Below are 17,708 nucleotides of genomic sequence, written 5' to 3'. Positions count from 1 at the left end.
AAAGACACTTGCCAGTTGGTCAGCGCATGCTCATAGTACACGTCCTGGTCATCCATCTGGCCCTGTGGCCTTGTGAATGTTGACCTGTTTAAAGGTCTTAGTCACATCGGCTGTGGAGAGCGTGAACACACAGTCTTCTGGAAAAGCTGGTGCTCTCATATGCATGTTTCAGTGTTATTTGCCTCGAAGCGAGCATCGGATTAGTTTAGCTCGTCTGGTTGGCTCATGTCACTGGGCAGGTCTCGGCTGTGCTTCCCTTTGTAGTCTGTAATGGTTTGCAAGCCCTGCCACATCCGACGAGCGTCGGAGCCAGTGTAGTACGATTCGATCTTCGTTCTGTATTGCCGCTTTGCCTGTTTGATGGTTCGTTGGAGGACATAGCGTGATTTCCCGCTCCTTGAAAGCAGCAGCCCTAGCCTTTAGCTCAGTGCAGATGCTGCCTGTAATCCTTGGCTTCTGGTTGGGGTATGTGCGTACGGTCACTGTGGGGATGACGTTGTAATGACGTTGCCCTCTTTGGGTATAGCAAGCCCCATCCCCCTCTCCCTGCCTCCCCCTTGCCTCCTTCAACTAGGCTGCTGTGGTCAGAGAGAGGTCGTAAATTCCTGAGAAGACCCTGCCACATGGCCGCATAGTATAAGAGGCAGAGTAAATTTTATTTTAGGAATTTCTTCCATCTCACAGAACTTAAGGTACGAAAAAATGTCATGTTCCGGAGAATGTATAAAAGATAGATGAAGAATCCAGCTACGAACTGGTCCGTTTGTTACAACTTGGCGAAGCTCATGGGAGACGGTGTGGCCACATTACCATAACGCTGTTTATATAATAGCCTCAGATATGAGGTTTACATCTAATTGTTGTATAAGATGAATGAGTGAGTATGATACTGTTTGTAAAATTGTGTAATATGATTTTGGACTGTTTAATTAAGGAAAATACAATCCCCTTTTGATTTGAACTAAATCCGAGGACCGCCCCTGAGCCCAGTTAGGGTCAGGCATCCTGGGACAGCACCTTTTCTGCAATTCCGAATAAAACCCAACTTTGGGAAATTAGCACCAGACCATGTTTTTCTCCATTCGGAGAGGACAAAGGTTGTAGACCATTGCTGAATCTTTTAACCATACCACGTGGTTAAACTCTTAGACTATCGATACCGACAGAATAAGAACAAGTCTTTGATATTAGTTACTAGTCTGCAGCTAGGAATTCGGTATCATTGAACGCCAAGAACGACAGATGCCGAAACAGCCATTCTATAACAAATGAATGAATGTCACTCTGAACTATCCCCTCTAACCACAACCGAGAGAGAGAGGGAGCGAGACGGACAATTCTACAAAAGAAACAAACTTTTCAACAGCGATCAAGACGACACACTGAGCGTAAATATATATATTGATTGCAATTGTTCCCGAATGAGTGAGCGTTCATGTGTAAAGGATTAGCATTTCAATTGTTATAATTATCACTCTGTAGTGACTTCTTAGTCGACCCCCACTTCCCCTTTTGTCTAACAAGCCGCGATGCCGGTTTAGCCCACTAGGGCACATTCTCCTATCATTTCTTGTAACCATATTTACTGTTTGTTTATGCATTTCTGTGAATTACTTAGTTAGTCATAAATAAATGATTTAAGACAATTGATGTATGGATGACTCATAGTGCAGACTGGGTTTGTGCAGATAACCAACAATTTACGACGTTTGGAATGAGACTAACGTGAGGTAAAGTAAATAATTCATTAATTCGAAGACTAATTAATCAGATAAAATATCTGAAAAGTTATTTTAGGAAATGATAACTTTGTAATCTGAATATTTTCCTTGGTGCCTCGACTTCCTAGTTAATTACAGTTACATGATTATTCAGTTGATCGTGTAATAGTAATTACAGAGAATCTTTGATGAAAACTACAAGTCTTCAATTTAATGATAGTAAAGACACAACAACGTCATCGATGCACTTATTGATGAAGCCAATGACTGATGTGGTGTGCTCCTCAATGCCATCGGAGGAATCCCGGAACATATTCCAGTCTGTGCTATTAAACAGTCCTGTAGCTTAGCATCTGCTTCATCTGACCACTTTTTTTTATTGATTTAGTCACTGGTGCTTCCTGCTTTAGTTTTTGCTTGTACGCAGGAATCAAGAAGATAGAATTAGGGTCAGATTTCCCAAATGGAGGGCGAGGGAGAGCTTTGTATGATACTCTGTGTGTGGAGTAAAGGAGGTCCAGAGTTTCTTTTCCTCTGGTTGCACATTTAACATGCTGATAGAAATGTGGAAAAACAGATTTAAGTTTCCCTGCATTAATGTCCCCGGCTACTAGGAGCACCGCCTCTGGGTGAACATTTTCCTGTTTATTTATTCTTATGGTGGAATACAGCTCATTGAGTGCGGTTTTAGTGCCCGCATCAGTCTGTGGTGGTATGTAGACAGCTACGAAAAATACAAATGTAACCTTTCTAGGTAGATAGTGTGGTCTACACCTTATCATGAGATACTCTGCTTCAGGCAAGCAATAGCTCGAGACTTCCTTAGATATCGTGCACCAGCTGTTGTTTACAAAAATACATAGACCCTTGTCCACTTGTCTTACCAGACGGCGCTGTTCTATCCTGCTGGTACATCGTATAACCAGCCAGCTGTATGTTGATATTGTTGTCATTCAGCCACGACTCTGTGAAGCAGGAGTTGTTACAATTTTTTATGTCCCATTGGTAGTTTAATCTTCCGCGTAACTCAACTATTTTATTATCCAAAGATTGCACATTTGCTAGCAGAATGGAGGGAAGTGGGGGCTTATTCAATCGCCTACGAATTCTCAGAAGGCACCCAGACCTTTGGCTCCTGTTTCTCCGCCTCCTCTTCACGCAGATCACGTTGATCGGGGCCTGTTTCCGAGGAAGGAGCATATCCTTTGCGTCGGGCTCGTCAGAGTCATGAAAGGAAAAAAAGGATTCTGCTAGTCCGTGGTGAACAATCGCAGTCCTGATGTATACAAGTTATTTTCGGTCATAAGAGAAGCGTAGAAGTTTAAGCGTTTAACGTAGAAGTTAAAAGAAGAAGTTAAAAAAAATAAGTTACAAACAACGCAAATAAACAACAAATAACACAATCGGCTGGGTGCACGTAAAACATCTGCCTTCTTTTCTCTCTCTCTCTCTCACTCGCTCGCTCTCACACACACACACACTCTCACACACACACACACTCTCACACACACACACACACACACACACACACACACACACACACACACACACACACACACACTCACACACACACACACTCTCACACACACACACACTCTCACACACACACACACTCTCACACACACTCTCACACACACACACACACTCTCACACACACACACACACACACACTCACACACACACACACACACACACACACACACACACACACACACACACACACACACACACACACACACACACACAGCCAGAAAGGTACAGTGACTGAAGTGGACTCTTAGTCACGTGACAGCGATGGGCGTGGACACAGACAGGGGACTAACTCTTAGACCTAGTCAGGTACATTGATGGAGGACTCCTGATACAGCCTCATAAATGAGCAGCAAGGGGGCTTTTCCCATTTTTTTCTGATGAGCAATTTTGTTAGTACAAGTGTTTAGTGTGTTAGTGCTGGAACAAAAGCCTGCTGGGTTGGTGTTTTGATTTTGTACGATGATAACATACTTGTCATAAACAAAACATAATCCTAAAGTTGTGTTATTCATTTTTTTATTGACAGGTTTGGGCGGTGAATTCTGTTGGTCGTTCAGGAAGCCAATGGGCCAATGGGAGAACAGGTCCCGCCCCTCCTGAGGGTGTTGGCCCGCCAACCTTCCTGCGTATCTTAGCAACCTCTGCTGTTGTTGACATCCGCCCCCCCACAAGGCCCAATGGCATCGTCAGCCTTTACAGGGTGTTCTCACAGGGCCCCAACGCTACACACACACTGGTAACACACACACACTGGTAACACACACGAACAGACTGGTAACACGCACACAATCTGGTAACACACACACAGTCTGGTAACACACACATTCTCTGGTAACAAGCACTATTGAGACACACAGTCACTAGTAACACACACACATACACGGGTAACACACAAGCACACACCGAAGAGATAACGTTTCTGTGACAATCTCTCTGTCGCTCTCTCTCTGTCTGTCTCTCAGCTTTCAGAGGGGATATCTCGTCAGCAGACCCTCCATGGTCTGAGTCCATACACTCAGTACTGGGTAGGAGTAGAGGCCTGTACCTGCTATCAGTGCTGCAGCCAGGGTCCCATGAGTGAGCTACACACCCAGGCCTCCCCCCCAGCACAGCAGCCATTCCCTCGCCCAGTGGCTCTGACATCACGCTCAGCACAGGTGGAGTGGGACGAACCGCTCACCCCCAACGGACTCATAGAGAGGTAGAGAGAGTAACACAAGCACATACAGTACCCGTCAAAAGTTTGAACACACCTACTCATTCCAGGGTTTTTCTTTATTTTGACTATTTTCTACATTGTAGAATAATAGTGAAGACCTCAAAACTATGAAATAACACATATGGAATCATGTAGTAACCAAAAAAGTGTTAAACAGACACTGGACAGAGGAACTCTGCCAGTAAGTCCAGCATCCCGGAGTCACCTCTTCACTGTTGAGGTTGAGACTGGTGTTTTGCAGGTACTATTTAATGAAGCTGCCTGTTGAGGACTTGTGAGGCGTCTGTTTCTCAAACTAGACACTCTAATGTACTTGTCCTCTTACTCAGTTGTGCACCGGGAGTAGTACACAGCGTTGTACGAGATCTTCGGTTTCTTGGCAGTTTCTCACATGGAATAGCCTTCATTTCTCAGAACATGAACAGACTGACGAGTTTCAGAAGAAAAGTTTTTGTGTCTGGTCATTTTGAGCCTGTAATCGAAACCACAAATGCTGATGCTCCAGATACTCAACTCGTCTAAAGAAGGCCAGTTGTATTGCTTCTTTAATCATCAGAACAGTTTTCAGCTGTGCTGACATAATTGCAAAAGGTTTTTCTAATGATCAATTAGCCTTTTGAAATGATAAACTTGGATTAGCTAACACAACATGCCATTAGAACACAGGAGTAATGGTTGCTGATAAGGGGCCTCTGTACGCCTATGTAGATATTCCATTCAAAATCAGCCGTTTCCAGCTACAATAGTCATTTACAACATTAACAATGTCTACACTGTATTTCTGATCAATTTTATTTTATTTTAATGGACAAAAAATGAGCTTTTCTTTCTAAAACAAGGACATTTCTAAGTGACCCCAAACTTTTGAACGGTAGAGTATATATATTTATTAACACCTTCCACTTTCACTCTGCTCTTTTCCCTTCTCTCTCTAGTTGTGAGCTGCACATTCGTTCCTCCTGCCCCCAGCCTCCCCAGCCAGTCCCGCGGCTCTGTGTGGAGGGACCAATAGAAATGCGGTTCTTCGGGAGGGGCAGGAACTACAACGTAACAGGTCTGCAGCCCTACTCTAGCTACCAGCTCAGAGCTTCCTGTTATAACAACATGGGTAGTACCACCTCCAACTGGACTACTGTTACTACACTCACTGAGGGTAAGACATCTAGCCCTGACATCTAACCCCTGACCTCTAGCCCTAGCCCTGTTATAACAACATGGGTAGTACCGCCTCCAACTGGACTACTGTTACTACACTAACTCTCCCTCTCTTCTCCAGCTCCTCAGTATATCGCTCCATTTGAGGTGTACAGTAACCTGACTCTGGTGTGGCTGGACTGGAGTGCCTCCTTCTCTCTGAACGGTCTTCTGAGAGACTACTCACTGACAGACAACAACCTGAGAGTCTACATTGGCTTCCACAGCTACCTCTATATACCCCGCACCTCAGAGAAGAGTGAGACAACACATATACACTTCACACACACACACCTCACAGATACCCAGTCCCTCTATGAGCAATATCTTTCGATTAGTTCTGAAGATGAGTGTTTTTTGTAACACTACTCTACTACTCTTACAGATCTCTCTCTCTCCTCCTTCTCTTCCTCCCTCCCTCCCTCCCTCAGCCCTCTCCCTCCAGGTGACATGTACTACAGACATTGGCAGTGCCAGCACCCCTATCATCAGATACAGTCCTGCTACAGGCATGAGTGAGACAGCACACACACACACACACAAACAATCTCTATGCCAGGAGTCACCAACCGGTCATTCTCGATCGATTGGTCGACGATCTTCGCCAACAATAAAGCCTTGCGTTCCTATTTTTTAATTTTTTATTTTGTCTTGCGCTGTTGGTGATAGGCAAAGTGTTGCCATTTTGAAACATTTCATTCGTTTGAAGGGACAAACTCCACCTACCCTGTGTACCAGGAGAGCTAAATCAAGTGCTCCTACTGCGCTGGCCAATCGGATAGCTCAAATCACTGTGCCTACAGCTTTCACGACCCTGGCCACAGCAAAGTTTGATAGGAGCCTACATGAGATTTCATAATTTAAAAAACCATGACCAGAGCCAGTCTGTCAAAGAATACAGCGAAGAGCTGCTGTTTCTATGAGTGAGTTCATGTTTAAGTTATTATTCAGCACTGTCAATAAATACTGTTTCAATTCAACACTTTTAAAAAAAACTTAAAACGTGCTTCTTGCACTTGTGCTTCAACCAGCGCTGCAGCTGCAATGAATGAGTAGCCAAGTGTATCGACAGCCCTGCGTTGTTATTATCAACAACTCTCTGTGTCTATTTTAATATCGAGGAATATTTCACTTTCTCTGGTCATAGGAACAACATGAATTTGTGCATAAGGCAGAAATAATGTGATGCGACTCGAGTTTGGCCATCAGGTGGAAGATGGTGTCCCCTCTCACCGGAGGAATGGAGAGAGCAGGGACCGTGAGAGGCTTCTCTCTCTCTCTCTCTCCTGACATTGACCATCAGTTTCAGGTACCACCAGTCCAGTAAAATAAAAAAGTTAATTATTTAAATGTATCCTCAGCTGTGCTTCACCAACTGATTTATTTTGTTATCAAAGCTCGAGTTTTGAAATATAATATGGTCTGAGAAGAACAATATTGGCAGGTCAAGCATATAATGAATATGCTGTGTGTCACGATCGTCGTAGTGAAGAGACCAAAGCGCAGCGTGAATACATACTTTTAAAGAATGACGAAAAAACACGAAGTACACTAAACAAACAAACAAAATGAACTGAGTGCTAACATGCAACATCACATAGACAATAACCCACGAAATACCCAAAGAAGATGGCTGCCTAAATATGGTTCCCAATCAGAGACAACGATAAACAGCTGCCTCTAATTGAGAACCAATCTAGGCAACCATAGACATACATAAACACCTAGATGGTAAACAACCCCATAAACCTACAAAACCCCTAGACAGTACAAAACACATACATCACCCATGTCACACCCTGACCGAACGAAAATATATAAAGAAAACAAAGAATACTCAGGTCAGGGCGTGACACTGTGATAATGTATTACACCTAATGCACAAACCTCATTCCTACAGAACTGTTTTTATGAGGTTAATGTTGCACATTTTTTAACTCATGTTTGTTATTTTTATTCTGAGCGGTAGATCTCGGTTTGCTTTTAGACTCTTTGGAACGTGATCTTGACTCAGAATGGTTGGTGACCACTGCTCTATGCTAAACCCTAGTGTTTGGGTGTATCAGGTTCCTACTCTAAGCTGCACACCTCCACACTCTCTTTTCCCAGGTCCGGTGGAGCCCACCCCAGGAGGGAAGCAGGGTGTGGGGACCCAGGGAGCTCCAGTCTACTCTGAGATGTGGTTCATCCTGCTGCTAGTCTTTCTGGGTCTCCTGGTCTTGGCTGTGCTGCTGGGCCTGGTGCTGAGGAGGGCCCTGAGGAAAGAACCCTTCATTAGAGAACGCCCCCCTCTCGTCCCCCTGCAGAAGAGGAGCCAGGCGGGAGGAGACGCTTTCATGGTGAGAGAGACCCAATTCCAAACACCCCCTCCCCTATCCGTAACCCTAGGTAGTTTGTGTAGACCTTAAAGGATTGAATAACTATTAGCAATGGGGTTATGGTTCTATCTTGTCATTGCTAATACCTGTCCATATGTTCTAAATTAAGTATATACACTTTTCTTATACTGAAGATTTGTGAACAGGCAGTCTTATGAAATGAGCTCTTCAATTCAGCCTCATGCCCACTAGAGGGCGATGACATCCCATTTATTATGTACAAGCAGAGGTGCCCTCTTGTGGTTCTGAAATGCCTGAATCCTTTTTCTGTATGTGTAATAATGTGTGTAAAGACATTGACAGCTAATTGTACATTTGCTTCAAACGATTTCAGATTCCTTCTTTTTATATTCTGTCATTATTTTCTGTATTCCATTTCCTTCTTGCCTTCCTCTTTTTCTTCCCGTTCTTCCTCCTTCCCCTCTCTTTCCTACTTGTCCTTTCTGTTATCCTCTTTCCTCCTCTCCTACCCCTCCTCTTGTCTCCTCCCTCTCAGAGGCCGTATTCTGACATGTGTTCTAAACATCACGCCAGTACTCTCCTCCTCACTGACCTCTCCACTGTTGCAGTAAGCCTGTCTCTGTCTCTCTGTCTGTATAAGTCTCTCTGTTCCCCAACAGGCGGCCCGCGGGTGATCTGAATTAGCCCTCCAAGTTTTCTGAGCAAAAAAAATGGGTAACACTTTACTTGACAGTCAGTGTCATACCATGTTATGACACAGTCATAATAACCATGTCATAATAACCATGTTATGACACAGTCATAATAACCATGTCATAATAACCATGTTATGACACAGTCATAATAACCATGTCATAATATGTCATAATAACCATGTCATAATAACCATGTCATAATAACCATGTCATAATAACCATGTCATAATATGTCATAATAACCATGTCATAATAACCATGTCATAATAACCATGTCATAATATGTCATGATAACCATGTCATAATAACCATGTCATAATAACCATGTCATAATAACCATGTCATAATATGTCATGATAACCATGTCATAATAACCATGTCATAATAACCATGTCATAATAACCATGTCATAATATGTCATGATAACCATGTCATAATAACCATGTCATAATAACCATGTCATAATAACCATGTCATAATATGTCATGATAACCATGTCATAATAACCATGTCATAATAACCATGTCATAATAAAAAAATAAATCACCTTTATTAAACCAGGTAAGCTAGTTGAGAACATGTTCTCATTTACAACGGCGACCTGGCCAAGATAAAGCAAAGCAGTGCGACACAAACAACAACATAGAGTTACACATGGAATAAACAAGCGTACAGTCAATAACACAATAGAAAAAAATTAAGTCTATATACAGTGTATGCAAATGGCGTGAGGAGGTAAGGCAATAAATAGGCCATAGTAGCAAAGTAATTACAATTTAGCAGATTAACACTGGAGTGATAGATGTGCAGATGATGATGTGCAAGTAGAGATACTGGTGTGCAAAAGAGCAGAAAAGTAAATAAAAACAATATGGGGATGAGGTAGGTAGACTGGATGTGCTATTTACAGATGGGCTATGTACAGCTGCTTCTCAGATAGCTGATGTTTAAAGTTAGTGAGGGAAATATAAGTCTCCAGCTTCAGCCATTTTTGCAATTCGTTCCAGTCATTGGCAGCAGAGAACTGGAAGGAAAGGCAGCCAAAAGTGGTGTTGGCTTTGGGGATGACCAGTGAGATATACCTGCTGGAGCGCGTGCTACGGTTGGGTGTTGTTATCGTGACCAGTGAGCTGAGGTAAGGCGGAGCTTTACCTAGCATAGACTTATAGATGACCTGGAGCCAGTGGGTCTGGCGACGAATATGTAGCGAGGATATGTAGCCGATTAGAGCATACAGGTCGCAGTGGTGGGTAGTATATGGGGCTTTGGTGACAAAACGGATTGCACTGTGATATACTGCATCCAGTTTGCTGAGTAGAGTGTTGGAGGCTATTTTTGTAAATGACATCGCCGAAGTCAAGGATCGATAGGATAGTCCGTTTTACTCGGGTATGTTTGGCGGCGTGAGTGAAGGAGGCGTTGTTGCGGAATAGAAAGCCGATTCTAGATTGAATTTTGGATTGGAGATGTTTAATATGAGTTTGGAAGGATAATATGGTCATAACACTGTCATGGCCCATATTTACACCTGTTGTGACATATATTGTGTTATTTTATGGCTGGTTATGACACCTACAAAACCTACCACACAAGGCACAACATTCCATTACACCATAGCACACAGTATGTTTGTTATGTATACATTTTTTGAAATTGACCATATTAAATGATCATGTAATTGTGCACACGTTGATGTCAGACATGCACCTATTCCAATGCTCTGTTTCGGATGACTGGGAAGAATGCAGGAGCAGATTTCAGGAACATAAATGTGGGTTTTGACACTCTTATGTAGGTGTCATAGCCAGCCATAAAATAACACATGTCACAGCAGGTCTAAATATATGGGTAATGACAGTGTTATAAACCATATAACAGGTTATGACAGGTTGTCAGCTGTTGTGACATGGTTATGACCATATAACAGGTTATAACAGGTTGTCAGCTGTTGTGACATGGTTATGACCATATAACAGGTTATGACAGGTTGTCAGCTGTTGTGACATGGTTATGACCATATTACAACATGTTATGACAGCTTGTCAGCTGTTGTGACATGGTTATGACCATATAAGAGGTTATGACAGGTTGTCAGCTGTTGTGACATGGTTATGACCATATAACAGGTTATGACAGGTTGTCAGCTGTTGTGACATGGTTATGACCATATAACAGGTTATGACAGGTTGTCAGCTGTTGTGACATGGTTATGACCATATAACAGGTTATGACAGGTTGTCAGCTGTTGTGACATGGTTATGACCATATTACAACATGTTATGACGCTGGGTGCCAAGTCAAGTGTTGCCAAAATATATATATTTATTCCTTTTTTTATTGTTGGACATAAAAGACTAAAAACACCAGCAAATCAGCTCCAAGTGATTTTAATTTTGGAAATCTGTTTCCAGCTATTCCCACACATAATAGAGATACAATGGTTATGTTTTAGTCAAATATTATATCTGCTTGGGCTTCTTGTGGTCAATTTGCAGTGTGCAAATTGTAATTAGGTTCCGGCCCCCTGATCTTCCGCTCAAGAAAAACATTGCCCTGCAGCTGAATCTAGCTGATGATCCCTGTTCTACATTTTGTTAACACGTGTGTGCTCAACACCGTTATGACCCGTATGTATCCTCCTCTAAAGTTGACACGCACTGCAAACTCACACACACACAGAGCTGATGTGTCACACACTGCCTCTGCCCCAGCAGTTTGATACGGTAACAGACTGTCTAGAGGACAGCAACGTGACTCTAAAGAGCTACACTATGAACTATGAGGTAGGAGGGGAGAGAGTGTGTGCATGCACCCTACTGTATACAACCTTATTGACTGGTTAAGGGGAAAGGGAATGTGCATGCACCCTACTGTATACAACCTTATTGACTGGTTAAGGGGAAAGGGAGTGTGCATGCACCCTACTGTATACAACCTTATTGACTGGTTAAGGGGAAAGGGAATGTGCATGCACCCTACTGTATACAACCTTATTGACTGGTTAAGGGGAAAGGGAATGTGCATGCACCCTACTGTATACAACCTTATTGACTGGTTAAGGGGAAAGGGAGTGTGCATGCACCCTACTGTATACAACCTTATTGACTGGTTAAGGGGAAAGGGAATGTGCATGCACCCTACTGTATACAACATTATTGACTGGTTAAGGGGAAAGGGAATGTGCATGCACCCTACTGTATACAACCTTATTGACTGGTTAAGGGGGAAAGGGAGTGTGCATGCACCCTACTGTATACAACCTTATTGACTGGTTAAGGGGGAAAGGGAGTGTGCATGCACCCTACTGTATACAACCGTATTGACTGGTTATGGGGGATGGGAGTGTGCATGCACCCTACTGTATACAACCTTATTGACTGGTTAAGGGGGAAAGGGAGTGTGAATGCACCCTACTGTATACAACCTTATTGACTGGTTAAGGGGGAAAGGGAGTGTGCATGCACCCTACTGTATACAACCTTATTGACTGGTTAAGGGGGAAAGGGAGTGTGCATGCACCCTACTGTATACAACCTTATTGACTGGTTAAGGGGAAAGGGAGTGTGAATGCACCCTACTGTATACAACCTTATTGACTGGTTAAGGGGAAAGGGAGTGTGCATGCACCCTACTGTATACAACCTTATTGACTGGTTAAGGGGGAAAGGGAGTGTGCATGCACCCTACTGTATACAACATTATTGACTGGTTAAGGGGGAAAGGGAGTGTGCAAGCACCCTACTGTATACAACCTTATTGACTGGTTAAGGGGGATGGGAGTGTGCATGCACCCTACTGTATACAACCTTATTGACTGGTTAAGGGGGTGGGAGTGTGCATGCACCCTACTGTATACAACCTTATTGACTGGTTAAGGGGGATGGGAGTGTGCATGCACCCTACTGTATACAACCTTATTGACTGGTTAAGGGGGAAAGGGAGTGTGCATGCACCCTACTGTATACAACCTTATTGACTGGTTAAGGGGGAAAGGGAGTGTGCATGCACCCTACTGTATTCAACCTTATTGACTGTATACAACCTTATTGACTGGTTAAGGGGGATGGGAGTGTGCATGCACCCTACTGTATACAACCTTATTGACTGGTTAAGGGGGAAAGGGAGTGTGCATGCACCCTACTGTATACAACATTATTAACTGGTTAGGGGAAAGGGAATGTGCATGCACCCTACTGTATACAACCTTATTGACTGGTTAAGGGGGAAAGGGAGTGTGCATGCACCCTACTGTATACAACATTATTGACTGGTTAAGGGGGAAAGGGAGTGTGCATGCACCCTACTGTATACAACATTATTGACTGGTTAAGGGGAAAGGGAATGTGCATGCACCCTACTGTATACAACCGTATTGACTGGTTAAGGGGGAAAGGGAGTGTGCATGCACCCTACTGTATACAACCTTATTGACTGGTTAAGGGGGAAAGGGAGTGTGCATGCACCCTACTGTATACAACCTTATTGACTGGTTAAGGGGGATGGGAGTGTGCATGCACCCTACTGTATACAACCTTATTGACTGGTTAAGGGGGAAAGGGAGTGTGAATGCACCCTACTGTATACAACCTTATTGACTGGTTAAGGGGGAAAGGGAGTGTGCATGCACCCTACTGTATACAACCTTATTGACTGGTTAAGGGGTAAAGGGAGTGTGCATGCACCCTACTGTATACAACCTTATTGACTGGTTAAGGGGGAAAGGGAGTGTGAATGCACCCTACTGTATACAACCTTATTGACTGGTTAAGGGGGAAAGGGAGTGTGCATGCACCCTACTGTATACAACCTTATTGACTGGTTAAGGGGGAAAGGGAGTGTGCATGCACCCTACTGTATACAACATTATTGACTGGTTAAGGGGGAAAGGGAGTGTGCATGCACCCTACTGTATACAACCTTATTGACTGGTTAAGGGGGATGGGAGTGTACATGCACCCTACTGTATACAACCTTATTGACTGGTTAAGGGGGATGGGAGTGTGCATGCACCCTACTGTATACAACCTTATTGACTGGTTAAGGGGGATGGGAGTGTGCATGCACCCTACTTTATACAACCTTATTGACTGGTTAAGGGGGAAAGGGAGTGTGCATGCACCCTACTGTATTCAACCTTATTGACTGTATACAACCTTATTGACTGGTTAAGGGGGATGGGAGTGTGCATGCACCCTACTGTATACAACCTTATTGACTGGTTAAGGGGGAAAGGGAGTGTGCATGCACCCTACTGTATACAACCTTATTGACTGGTTAAGGGGAATGGGAGTGTGCATGCACCCTACTGTATACAACCTTATTGACTGGTTAAGGGGGAAAGGGAGTGTGCATGCACCCTACTGTATACAACCTTATTGACTGGTTAAGGGCGAAAGGGAGTGTGCATGCACCCTACTGTATACAACCTTATTGACTGGTTAAGGGGGATGGGAGTGTGCATGCACCCTACTGTATACAACCTTATTGACTGGTTAAGGGGGAAAGGGAGTGTGCATGCACCCTACTGTATACAACCTTATTGACTGGTTAAGGGGGATGGGAGTGTGCATGCACCCTACTGTATACAACCTTATTGACTGGTTAAGGGGGAAAGGGAGTGTGCATGCACCCTACTGTATACAACCTTATTGACTGGTTAAGGGGGAAAGGGAGTGTGCATGCATCCCGCTAACTCTTACACACTTGGCAGGATGAGAGAGTGTGCATGTACCACCCTATAACCCCAAATGGATGCATGCATGATTTGAGTCTCAGACTAACACGTTTACAATCAACTGGTATCACTGATTTCTCCTGGAGGGTGAGATGATTTGGGTGATTCTTGATTCAGCTGTGCCTGGCCTTGTCCTTCTGTTTAGAATGTACACATTAATGGTTAGCAATGACCATTTCATGTGGACATGTGGGTCGTGTGTCTCTTGGTGTGTGACATACTGTTTTAGTATGTGGGATACTTCTATTCTACTGGTGGGTGGGTTAATGTTTTAGTATGTGGGATACTTCTATTCTACTGGTGGGTGGGTTAATGTTTTAGTATGTGGGATACTTCTATTCTACTGGTGGGTGGGTTAATGTTTTAGTATGTGGGATACTTCTATTCTACTGGTGGGTGGGTTAATGTTTTAGTATGTGGGATACTTATATTCTACTAGTGGGTGGGTTAATGTTTTAGTATGTGGGATACTTCTATTGTATTGGTATGTGACTGATGATTGTGTTGATGACGGGCGGTATATCATTGCATTTCATCCACCTCTACTTCCTGTTACCCATCACCCCCCCAGGGCCTGACGGACAGTAAGATTGTGGCCGGAGGCTCACGGTTCAGCCCCATGTCGGTCCTCCGAGTGCCCAGCCAATCACAGCTCAGCCACGCCTACTCCCAGAACTCCCTGCACCGCAGCGTCAGTCAGCTGATCGAACAGGACAGGAAGTCTCTGATGGGGGAGGGAGGACAAGACTCTGGGCTGGTGAGAGGGGGAGGGACACGACTCTGGACTGGTGAGAGGGGAGGGACACGACTCTGGACTGGTGAGAGGGGAGGGACACAACTCTGGACTGGTGAGAGTGGGAGGGACACGACTCTGGACTGGTGAGAGGGGGAGGGACACGACTCTGGACTGGTGAGAGGGGGAGGGACACGACTCTGGACTGGGAAGGAGGGGTACACAACTCTGGTGAGAGGTGGGAAAGGGGTAGGAGAGGGGACACAACTCTGGACTGGTGAGAGGTGTGAAAGTGGTAGGAGAGAGGACACAACTCTGGACTGGTGAGAGGTGGGAAAGGGAAAGGAGAGAGGACAACTCTGGACTGGTGAGAGGTGTGAAAGGGGTAGGAGAGGGGACACAACTCTGGACTGGTGAGAGGTGGGAAAGGGAAAGGAGAGGGGACACAACTCTGGACTGGTGAGAGGTGGGAAAGGGGTAGGAGAGAGGACACAACTCTGGACTGTTGAGAGGTGTGAAAGGGGTAGGAGAGGGGACACAACTCTGGACTGGTGAGAGGTGGGAAAGGGGTAGGAGAGGGGACACAACTCTGGACTGTTGAGAGGTGTGAAAGGGGTAGGAGAGGGGACACAACTCTGGACTGGTGAGAGGTGTGAAAGGGGTAGGAGAGGGGACACAACTCTGGACTGGTGAGAGGTGGGAAAGGGAAAGGAGAGAGGACACAACTCTGGACTGGTGAGAGGTGGGAAAGGGGTAGGAGAGGGGACACAACTCTGGACTGGTGAGAGGTGGGAAAGGGAAAGGAGAGAGGACAACTCTGGACTGGTGAGAGGTGGGAAAGGGGTAGGAGAGGGGACACAATTCTGGACTGGTGAGAGGTGGGAAAGGGGTAGGAGAGGGGACACAATTCTGGACTGGTGAGAGGTGGGAAAGGGGTAGGAGAGGGGACACAACTCTGGACTGGTGAGAGGTGGGAAAGGGAAAGGAGAGAGGACAATTCTGGACTGGTGAGAGGTGGGAAAGGGGTAGGAGAGGGGACACAACTCTGGACTGGTGAGAGGTGGGAAAGGGAAAGGAGAGAGGACAACTCTGGACTGGTGAGAGGTGGGAAAGGGGTAGGAGAGGGGACACAACTCTGGACTGGTGAGAGGTGGGAAAGGGAAAGGAGAGAGGACAACTCTGGACTGTTGAGAGGGGGAGGAGGTGGGAGGAGTAGAAAGTCATACAATATAATGCTTAAATCCCACTGATGATTTCAGATTGTGTTCCATTATATGATCTCCTAACCATGTTGTTGTTTCTGTTGCAGTATGTGGAGGATGATGAGTTTGTGGAAGCCATCAAAGCCTTCAGCTCTGTGAGGAAGGAACACACCATGTTCACAGACACACACCTCTAGATGCCCCCCCACACACACACACACACACACACACACACACACACACTACAACCACCAACACCTGGGCTCTCGACACACTACAACTGAACTGAAAACCCAGAACTCAACTTACAAACGCAGTCAAAACATGAACACAAAACATGGACCTCAAACTGAAACCATGAACCCTGAACTCAAGTTAGGAATCCTGGATTCAGAACTGAAAGAACCCCAGGCTTTCTAAAACTCCTATACTTGTCCTTTTTACTTTATGCCAACTGTCATAACCTAGAAACAGCTAAACATTTCAGCAAGTGTGGAACTCAAAGCAATGCCTCTCATCTCTTTAATTTTAATCATAACAGCGAACCTACTGTAAGTGTGTGGTAACTGTGCCTAGTAAACCTAGCATCAATGACATTTTTAATGGTATTTGTGACAAGACCATTTTTATAATCAGTGTCAAAGCCAACTGTTTATGTGAATGAACTATATCCACAAATGTATCATCTGACAGTATTTGGTTGATCAATGTTGTGGTAAGTGGTTGACGGAAGTTTTGATGTGGTAATATTTTTCTTGAGGTTAACCATAGTGCTGTGTGGTGCTTCCACACACCTAACATTGTGTTTCAAACTACACTACATGACCAAAAGTATGTGGACGCCTGCTCACGGAGCATCTCTTTCCAAAATCATGGGCATCAATATGGAGTTGGTCCCCTCTTTGCTGCAATAACAGCCTCCACTCTACTGGGAAGGCTTTTCACTAGATGTTGGAAAATTGCTGTGGGGTCTTGCTGTGCCCGACCTCACAAAAGCATTAGTGAGGACGGGCACTGATGTTAGGTGATGAGGCCTGGCATTCCAATTCATCCCAAAGGTGTTCGATGAGGTTGAGGTCAGGGCTCTGTTCAGGCCAGTCAAGTTCTTCCACACTGATCTTGACAAACCATTTCTGTATGGAACTTGCTTTGTGCACGGGGTCATTGTCATGCTGAAACAGGAAAGGGCCTTCCCCAAACTGTTGCCACAAAGTTGGAAGCACAGAATCGTCTAGAATGTCATTGTATGCTCTAGCGTTATGATTTCCCTTCACTGGAACTAAGGGGCCTAGCCTGAACCATGAAATACAGCGCCAGACCATTATTCCTCCTCCACCA

At 44.6% G+C, this 17,708-nt stretch overlaps 1 protein-coding gene across 1 annotated transcript in view; it reads left to right on the top strand.

The window, feature by feature from the left end:
* The window catches only part of ush2a (Usher syndrome 2A (autosomal recessive, mild)), a 456,140-nt gene extending 438,658 nt beyond the window's left edge, over positions 1-17,482 (top strand). The window contains exons 75-83 of the mRNA XM_042330430.1: positions 3,781-3,990; positions 4,217-4,455; positions 5,409-5,626; positions 5,750-5,926; positions 6,099-6,182; positions 7,777-8,006; positions 8,542-8,613; positions 15,007-15,192; positions 16,478-17,482. Of these exons, the coding sequence (XP_042186364.1) occupies positions 3,781-3,990; positions 4,217-4,455; positions 5,409-5,626; positions 5,750-5,926; positions 6,099-6,182; positions 7,777-8,006; positions 8,542-8,613; positions 15,007-15,192; positions 16,478-16,567 (1,506 nt within the window). The 3' untranslated portion in view covers positions 16,568-17,482. The remainder of the gene's footprint in view (positions 1-3,780; positions 3,991-4,216; positions 4,456-5,408; positions 5,627-5,749; positions 5,927-6,098; positions 6,183-7,776; positions 8,007-8,541; positions 8,614-15,006; positions 15,193-16,477) is intronic.
* Positions 17,483-17,708: the final 226 nt, after the last annotated feature.

Source organism: Oncorhynchus tshawytscha, linkage group LG11, assembly GCF_018296145.1.
Source record: "Oncorhynchus tshawytscha isolate Ot180627B linkage group LG11, Otsh_v2.0, whole genome shotgun sequence".
Lineage (NCBI taxonomy): Eukaryota > Metazoa > Chordata > Actinopteri > Salmoniformes > Salmonidae > Oncorhynchus > Oncorhynchus tshawytscha.
Note: the sequence above shows the minus strand (reverse complement) of the source record. Positions and strands in the feature narration are given on the sequence as shown.